At 36.9% G+C, this 9,526-nt stretch overlaps 1 protein-coding gene across 2 annotated transcripts in view; it reads left to right on the forward strand.

The window, feature by feature from the left end:
- Positions 1 to 8,499, forward strand: part of shd (Src homology 2 domain containing transforming protein D) — a 30,230-nt gene extending 21,731 nt beyond the window's left edge. Inside the window, exons 6-7 of one of the 2 annotated variants that reach the window (XM_015376238.1) lie at positions 3,231 to 3,347; positions 6,216 to 8,499. In XM_015376238.1, coding sequence (XP_015231724.1) covers positions 3,231 to 3,347; positions 6,216 to 6,402 — 304 coding nt within the window. In that variant the 3' untranslated portion in view covers positions 6,403 to 8,499. The remainder of the gene's footprint in view (positions 1 to 3,230; positions 3,348 to 6,215) is intronic. The other variant, XM_015376237.1, reaches the window with a different exon arrangement.
- The last annotated feature ends 1,027 nt before the right edge of the window (positions 8,500 to 9,526 follow it).

Consider the following 9,526-nt stretch of genomic DNA (forward strand, 5'->3'; position numbering starts at 1 on the left):
CGCCAGTCCATCGCATGGCAAAACAGATATAAACAGGACAAACAACCATTCACACACACACACTATAAGGAGAATTTAGAGAAGCCAATTAACCCAACAGTCATGTTTTTGGGAGGAAGCCGGAGTACCCGGAGAGAACCCACGCTTGCTCAGGGAGAACATGTAAACTCCATGCAGAAAGACCCCGGGCCGGACATCCAACCCAGAACCTTCTTGCTGCAAGGCAGCAGTGCTACCCGCTCCGCCCAAAAGACAAAACACCTTTATATAAAAGCTAAGTCCATTTTACAGTCAGATGACAAGAAGTTTGTTTTTAGTGCTCATTTGAAATCATTTTAATCTAAGGGAGAAGTTTAGAACAGGAGTTTACGCACCACAAAAGAACTGGTTTGATTTTTAAAGGACAAGGACAAAACACCTTTTGGGTTGAACACATGTTGTCGTCTTTTTTGCTTACAGACCTGCCTATTCCCCATTAATATGCTATTCCATTACATTTGTCTGTAGCTCAGAGACATATCTGTACTCAGACTAAAAAACTGCTTCTGTCAGCCTCTGTAGGTCACTTTCAGAAAGGACAGAGCCTCCTCAGATGATGGGTGCCTGGGAGCTCTTTGCTTTGGATTTGATTTATGGTTAATGATGCACAGGGTCCTCTAAAAAGGATTTTAAAACATAAAAAATAGTGTCTCACAGAACTTTTATCATAAAAGAAAATATACATCAGGGTGTAACATGGAATGCTGAAAACAAACCTAGAGCTACTCTTTTACCAGGACTGATGTCTTCGCCCAAATGAGCTCAACTGAGCTTTTTCAACCAATCAGAAGTGGAGTTTTGAAGAACCTGGGAGCCGCAGCTAATGGGTTAAATGGAGTTCAATGGGAGTTCTTCCTCTCTGGAACATTTTTGGGAGGGTGAGACAGCTGAGGCACAGAGAATACAGAAACCTTACTTGTAATAAACTTCCCCATTTACTGATTCAGAGTGAGCAACATTTTCCAGGAGGATTACGAATGTTGTTGTTTACAACTTTTTGTAGGTGCAAGACACATGATGTGATTTTATTTTGCATGAGAGCTTAATGACTCTGTATCCTCGTTAGTATCAAAGTTAAAAAGGTTTAACTAAATGTCTCAATTGCAGTAAAAGGATTAAAAGCACTACAGGATTTTTTTATGTATTTAGGTAAATTCATTATTTATGGAAATGAACTCCGGATCAAATATAGCGACGGTGGGTTAAACCGGACATCCAACCCTGGGACACATGATACAGAAACCCTTGAACTGGGTCCATTTATAATAGTTTTACTTGCTTGCTGGTTTTCACAACCCTGATGTGGTAAGATTAGGGATTACCCAACCCCAGCTGTTAATATTAATGGAAAGGTGCACACCTCCTAATGGCAAAATTTTGTTATTCAATTAAATGCTTATTGCAAATGGCTTATTTTATCATTTATTAAAGACAAAAAAAAAATCAACAACATGCACAACTCATATCTTCTGTGTACACTTCTTAATTGGGCCAAAGTCATCTATATTTTCACAGATAAAACTAAATTAATTTAAACATGTTGTTATAAAAAGAAGTTTTGACCGAAAGACTATAAAGGATAAAAATGATTAGAAAAGCTTTTTCTTTAACATGTGTAGAAGAAAAAAGTTGGAAACATCTTGGGTCAAATGACTCATTTTGATAAAAAAAACAAAAAAAAAAACAGTGCTGTTAAAACTTTCCGGGGCGCTGCAAACCCCTTACTGCTCATCTTTTCAAGGTCCTTCTTTGCAACTAGTAACCTAATACAAGCTGTTAATGCCGGTATAAATGTATGCAATTTCACTTAGAGAAGGTTCTAATGTCTCTTCATTGCTTTCATGAATCTATTTAATAGATTGTATTTAAAAGTGGTCATGAACGTGTAAGGACAGACACGGCGGTGGAAAGAATCCCATTAAAAGCCAAGAGACTTTTATTGCTCTGCTTTGATCTATTATGGGCTTGAACAAATTCAAATGAAGCTGTTCAGGTTTCAACTAAGCAGAGTAGGGAGAGGTTTGAACGTTCACTAATTAAGTCAGAGCATTCAAGAAACACATTTACCTTGGTCTCAATTTCAAACATCATTGGTGTAATTTATGTGCTGTCTCAGTGCTCATGAAGAGCAGTTTTCCTAATGAAACTCCTGAGTATAACAGCCCTTAAGCACACATGTAAATTCAGACACACTGCATGTGGTCATGTGAACATATTCATGTGAGGAGTTGCCATGCTCCGTTGCTCCGTTATAATCACTTTGGGGCTGTTTGGAGCTTAGTGGTTTCAGAGTTTTAATCAGTAAAACATAATTGTAAACCTGTGGTAGGCATGTCTTCCTCAGTCATCTGTGAAAACTTCTTGTTTTGGTTGTTGTAACAATTTAGCGTGCAATGTAAAACTTCTTTGAACATTTTGACCAGTTCCAGCAAGAATATTTATTTGATTGCGATTGCACATGATTCAACACAAAACAGTGCAGGGTTGTTGACATTTTCACACTTGCGTATTCTTTTAATAGATTTTTATCTGTGATGAAATTGTAAAATCAATCCAGGATCCCGCTAACCTTGCCAGCAAGACAAATGGTCGCCGGATTTGACTCCTCTAAACAACATCTTTCCAGAAGCCAACAGATGCATTGGCCTCGATACAGAAATGTTTCAGTGACGTGTATTAAGTCGACCAGAGGCGGAAGGCTGAATTCAAAACAAAATTGCTGAATCAGTTTTTGCTGGAATACCCTCTATTTCTTTTTGAAAAAAGATGTGATGTGTGCCTTTGTGGATGGGAAAGATGTTTGGGCGTTCTTCCTGATCGGATTTGTTAAGAGTTTGATTTGTCAGTTAACTTTGTGAAACAAATCGAGCAGCTGTGATGGAAGAATTGTACTGAATCTCCCTCCCTTTTGTGAACACTTTCCATAGAAGCCTTTCCAGATGTAGAGTTTAGATTGTACTACACAGATAAATCTGGCCTATGCCAGGTTAGGATCATCCCACTAAAATCCATTAGGGAACAAACTGTTATTTAGCATAGGCTATGAATAATTTTTTTTTTAAGCGAAAGTAAACCTAGGGCACAGATAACACCATAGGTTTCACATTCATCAGTGCTGACTACTGATATGTTTTGTTTATCATATAACTGCATTGGTGTCTTATTGTTGTTGCTTGTGTATGCTGTAACAGATGGTACCACGGCTCTCTGTCGCGCTCGGAGGCAGAGTCACTGCTAACACTGTGTAAAGAGTGCAGCTACCTGGTGAGGAACAGTCAGAACCGCTCAGACTTCTCTCTGTCCCTAAGGTAAGACGCACCTAAAATCACGAGCATGTTAAACGCCTTGCATTGTGGATCATCAGTCTGCACACTGTAACTGTGCATTATCATTTTTTGTATTGTGTCTATGTATGAGGGCAGATGTCATAGCTCCTCATCTCATATTGCATTTTCCAACACCTCTCCTTCTGTCTCTCGCTCTTTCTTCTCCCATCTACTATCACCTTCATTTAACATCACTGCTACACTGATTCCACTACTGATGTCTGCGCGCAAGGCACAATACTGCTTATCTGGTCAAATCTCTCCCTTGTAATTACAATCGTGATCCATTGTGCCGGCCTCGCACCGGTCTCCCCTCATCACTCTGTCCTCTCAGCATCCTTGATCTGCCCCTCAGTGGCCTTCCTCTGTAGCCCCAGCGGGCCGTCTAAGTGGTAATCAGTCAGGTAGAGCACACTTCAGTGCACACATCATCCTCCACATAATCACTAATGAATATGAATTACCTTCTGTGGGACACCCAAGAAGGGAATTAGGCAGGGAATAGGATAGAATGGGAACGAGGGGAGTGGAGTCACTGTGTCGTGCTGACATAAAAAACAAGCTCATGCATTACTCATTTGAATAAGTGGAGGGTTTTTGACATGCACACATACACATGCATGTTTGCCTAGACATCAAGGTCAGCACTGAGACTTTTCCCAAACAAGCACTCTAGAGTCTTGAAGAGGTGAATTTATCAAGATCTGTGAACCCTAGTAACTGTTGAATGATTTTTTTCTAAAGCAGAAGAAATACTGTTGGGTTAAAAAAGTTCTCAACCTCATCAGGAAAGATAAAAGATGTACTGTGTAATTGAAAATATTTTTTAAATTTATGTGAGAAAATTAAAACCATCTGTAGTTAAATAAAAGAGCAAAGCAGGAACACATCTAAACAGGAAACTTTTTTTTAACCGCCTCTGGTTCAGTCTTGTAACCAAGAAAGATTGCTACTTTCCTTTTTCCTAAACAGCCTAATTTTCAAAAACGCCATGACTTGTTGTCATGCACTTTTATTACTACACTTGGAAATATTCTTTGTGCTCATTAGTTTCTCTGCCAAATCTATATGCACTGAACAAAAGAGTAATTAATGAGAATATATTGAAACATGCTGTATTAGAATGTGTGAATCTCCTCCAAAAGCAGAGACATTTAAAATGTATATATACATTTTTTTGCACTACAATAGCACTCTTTATCTGAATGTTGTTAGAATTCTTGTTTAAATTATTACATTTTTTATCTTTGCTAAAGAATCCCAGACTGAGGGTTCTTCAAGCATTAAATGCTAACTATCAGTTGTACGTAACAGAAGCGGGCATAATTACACCAACTGTTCAGGAATGTTTATTGGCCCCCTTGTATTTTCCATAACTGTATTTTCTTTAAATCGAAAAGTATAGGAAATGTATGATTATTTTATTCTAAAATAGTTCATATTTTTGCCATATTGGCAACCCTTGGATCATCCAGAGGAGTGTTAGCAGATTGAAACAATACTGTGTAGAGTGAAAATGACAGTCTAATTTTTCAGGATATAAATGACATTGTATGAAGCTACTAATTATTTGCTAGAAACTTAATTATTAGATCTATTATTAAAATCACAATGTGGGGAAAATACTGACATAGTTGCTTTTTTTTACCCCAATACAAATTATATAAGTTAAAGGATATTAACTGAGTAGCCATGTTAGTGTGCCCTTATTGAAGAGAGAATAAAATGTGTATATATATATATATATATATAAAAAAAATAAATAAACTCTTTAACCTCTATATACCGTGGAATATCACATCAACATTGGAGGTAAGTCCTGTAGCAAAGGATTTAAGTAATCTGCATTATGTGTTTGATGGTGAGAGAAGTAAATGTGCTCATTTCCCTAATTGGGGAGTCGTTAAATTATATTTAAAGTTGTAATTGTTTACCATGTTTTAACTGCCTTCATGTTTATCTTATTATAAATACCTCTGCAACTATCCCGTCAATAAAACTATATTACAAGAGCATGTGTCTAAAACAACCTAAACAAAGTTTATTCTGCAAACACGTGCTGTATAACAATGTTTTTGACATATTTTTTTTATTATGGCTTTGAAAAAATGGCCCATACCTGTATTCAATGTTACAAAAAATCTGAAGAATAGCTTAATTGACTGTTGGAGGTGATTTTATTGAGATAGGGTGAAAGAGGTACGGCAGTCTGAAAGAACTGGTACAATACTGCCTTTTTAATTACACAAGTCTTAACAAAGTATTGAAATGATCCTTAAAGGCTTGCTGGACAATGTTTACTGGAAATGTTTTCAATATTTTATTCCCTATAAGATGACACTTCTGCTGACCAGCTCCAGCTTGTGTCTTTTGCTTTGCTGCTATAATTAGACATGCATCACAGCTGGCTGAAAAACTATTAAAGTAGCAGTTCTTTCAAGGCTGTATGGATTTTAAAGGGAAGGTGTGGCTCTCAGCATAGCCACTTCCAGTGTCTGCAGTCTTCTTTTTCTCTTAGAGTTTTTGTTGTTGTTTTTTTTTAATGTCTTATTACACCATTCATCCATCAAACAAAAACCCTCTCATCCCAATTTGTGTCAGTGTTATTAGGTTTTTGTTGGATTCATGTTCCCAGAGTGAAATACAAAGCGAACATAAATCCAGACGATTGCTCACACATACCGTCTTGGGACCAAATGTGTGGAAGGCTGTGTGATGTTAGGCTGCTCCAAATTTCATTTCATGCGTCTTCTTTTCCCTCCCTGTTCTTTTTTATGGTGTTTTTTTTTTCTTTTATTAGTTGCCATCCACTCATTTGTCAAATTTCTTTTCATACTTTCCTCTTCACAGGAGCTGCCAGGGTTTTATGCACATGAAGTTCTCACAGTGTAAAGATGGGAAGTACGTGCTGGGACAGAACAGCCCACCCTTTGACACCATTCCTGAGGCCGTCCACTATTACACCACGCATAAACTCCCGATCCGAGGTGCCGAGCATCTGTCCCTGCTCTTCCCAGTGCAGGTGCAGACCCTCTGACAGAAAAAGACTCGATCCTGCAAACCTCAATGATTCATTTCACTCAGAAACAGTAAAACATGAATGTTATGGAAAATCTCAATGAAGTGAAAATGCTTCATCTTTCCCTGCTTTTTTTTTCTAGCATTTTTTTTTTTGGACTGGATTACTTCTAGCTTCTAGTGCTTCAGCACAAAGAGGCTTATGCTTTCAGCCGTTGCATCTGCGTTGAGTGTGTAATATCTCTGGGATCAATTCCCATGAAATGCAGTACCTGATCATTCAGCTCCCGAGCTGCAACTTCTCATCTATGTGCTTAACCAAGCGGGCTTACTTTAGAGCATCTGCTCCACTTCATTGCATTTCTTTTTCTTGTCGGTGGACAAGTTTTTGGATGCACACTTGCTGCAGGTAAGCCTGCGCGATGTGAATGTACCCTTTGTTCAGTCAACTGAAAAGGATAAGCAGATATATTACTATATATCACTAAATTTTACCACCATAAAAAAATAACTGGTAATGCAAAAGCTATTAAAACTGATTATTATGCTTATTTTTCATCCCCTTTGATAAAATAAAAATGAATCTGGATAAATAAGACAAGAAACTATTGTTTTAAAGCAAGTTTGTACTGGAAAGAAAGCTATTTTTAGAGACAAACGATTCTGACATGCACCAGTTATGCTTCTAATTTTAATTTTTTCCTCAACAAAATCACACCTGTTGAATCAACCCATTCTATTGTGTATAGTTTAAGGGTTACTTGACACATTTCAGTGTTATTTGTTGAATGTTTGATGTATTAAAAAGGGCATTGTACTGGTACTTGATAAAACTGAAGTTTAATTCTTGGTGGCTGCTCTTTTTTTAAGAGTTATGTTTGTTTAAATTATCATTTTGGTTTCTTCTATTGTCTTTTTACCGACTTTAAAATCAGATCAGACTGCAAACCAAACGGAAAATTATAAGAGAAAGATAGTCAGCATTTACTCAGACTTTAAAAACCTAAAAATGTTGGCAGTGTTTTCAGTCCTTTTCTCACTTCCTACAGATTTTTGTCTGCCAACTCATCACACGGGTGGATGTTAGATGTAAGCTGTACTTGATTCTTGCCTTCTGGAGTGGGTTTAAATGTCAGCTGTCTTGCTGCAGTATTTTTAGGTTAAACTAGTTTTAAGGAAAATTCTTTCTATACTAATTAAGCACACCATTGTATTGAAGTCATTGTTTCCTTATCCATGGTTGCTACATTATGGTGGTAACTTTTTTACCTGCTGAAGTGGAGTTTTATCTGCATTTGAAACAAAGTATGAAAAATTATGAATTTGAGAAAACCAAGAGTTGTCATTGATGTCTTCTTGCTCTACATCTCTTTTAAACAACTATCAATGACATAATCGAAATGCAAAACATTTTTGGGGTTTTTTATTATTAGAAAAGATTTTTAACACACTAATGAAGTTTGTAATGCATAGTTGCATAACCAGAATATATAACAGGAGGATAAAAGAAAAGAAGAAATGAAGGCGAAGTGATGGGTTAGATAAAATCAGGTGACCTTCAGTCTTTTTTTAACCAAACAGTTGGGTTAGAAATTAGGGGTTAAAAAAAAGAAAAAATCATCAGCTGATTCAAGCACCTCTTCAGAACGATAATTCTTGCTTTGTCTGTAACAGAACAACTGAGCGGCAGAATATATTTGCTTACACTCCTTTGCTTTGAGATAAAGATAAAAATGTACAATGTGCATTTTGGCTCCCCAAAGCAGTGTTATGAAGCCGTTGGTGTCAAATAGGAAAGTTTGTGGTGTTTATGTTGTAAAATTAAACAAAAAAAAAAATAGTTTTAAGCGAGTTGCATTTTTATAAACCACAAAAATTAAAGGGGAAAAATAATTAATCATAATATTTCTATGTAAAAACTTAAACTTAGAGTTGGAGGCTTTTACCTATTTTGATGGCAATTAAAAATACATTAACGGTATAGAGATTTGGTCTTGGCCAATAAGCTGAAGGCACTCCAGAGAGGAATAACGATAGTTGACCCTTGCAACATAGTAGTCGTTGAATATATTTCTATGGCAGACATTTGCTATTTACCTGCATTGTCTACTGATGGTGGTCAGAGGGCCCGGTGGCGCCAGTGTACGGCAGCCCCGCTTCTGTCAGTGAGCCCCAGGGCAGCTGTGGCTACAATGTAGCTTGCCACCATCAGTGTGTGTGTGTGCGTGAATGGGTGAATGAATGTAGTGTAAAGCGCCTTGGTCAAGTCTCCTAACTTGAATAAAGGCGCTATATAAGTACATGCCATTTACCATTTACTGCTCCCTGTAATGGATAGTTTAATTCTCCATGAGAATTTATTGCTGAGAAACTATTTGAGGTTGGTTGGAAAAAGTTTTGCAGCCCAGTTGTACACATGGCCCGCCTCATTTTCATATTAAAAAGGTCAATATCAGTAGAGCAGATTTTTATGAATTTTACCACATCTGTCTTTTCCCTGGCTGTTTGCATTCAGCTCCAAATGCAACACATGCTGTGATGTGTGTGGGAGACTTTTTAATCAAGCTCTGATTTAGCTGTATTCTGTCTGGTTCATCTTCAAATTTTCCATTCATTGATTGGTTTTCTACCAGCCGGTTAATGGTTGTTTTAACATTGTCAGAATTCCACAGACTGATAACATAAAAATATCTGTACTTGTGAAGTTTAGCCTGTCGCCTATAAATTATCCTAGCTCTCTGTGCCCATGTGTTGCTAGTGATGGCTCCTTAGAGGCACTCAGTTAAAAAAAAAAAAAATGTGCTTAGAAATTTAATTTAAAGCTCTTTATTTATTTATTTGGTTTAAAAGAGATTTTGGTGTAACAAAAGCCATAAGCAGTTTTTTTTCTTATGAGGGTTGCATCCTTTGCTCACATTTTTCTGTGAAGTCGGTGTGTCTTTGGATGCCCTTTTGAGCTTTGCTCAAAGATGTTAAACCGATGTACAATTATAAGTTTAAGAAATAGCTTAAGCTCAGTTTTCTTAAAGAAAGACTTTTGTGTCCATAATCACTCATGCCTTATAAACAACGGATATTTGAAGCCCAATCAGGATGCAAAAAAAAAAAAAATAAATTCAGTATACTGTTTATCATAAAATATT

The sequence above is a fragment of the Cyprinodon variegatus genome, unplaced genomic scaffold (assembly GCF_000732505.1).
Source record: "Cyprinodon variegatus isolate N-32 unplaced genomic scaffold, C_variegatus-1.0 Scaffold131, whole genome shotgun sequence".
NCBI classification, from domain to species: domain Eukaryota; kingdom Metazoa; phylum Chordata; class Actinopteri; order Cyprinodontiformes; family Cyprinodontidae; genus Cyprinodon; species Cyprinodon variegatus.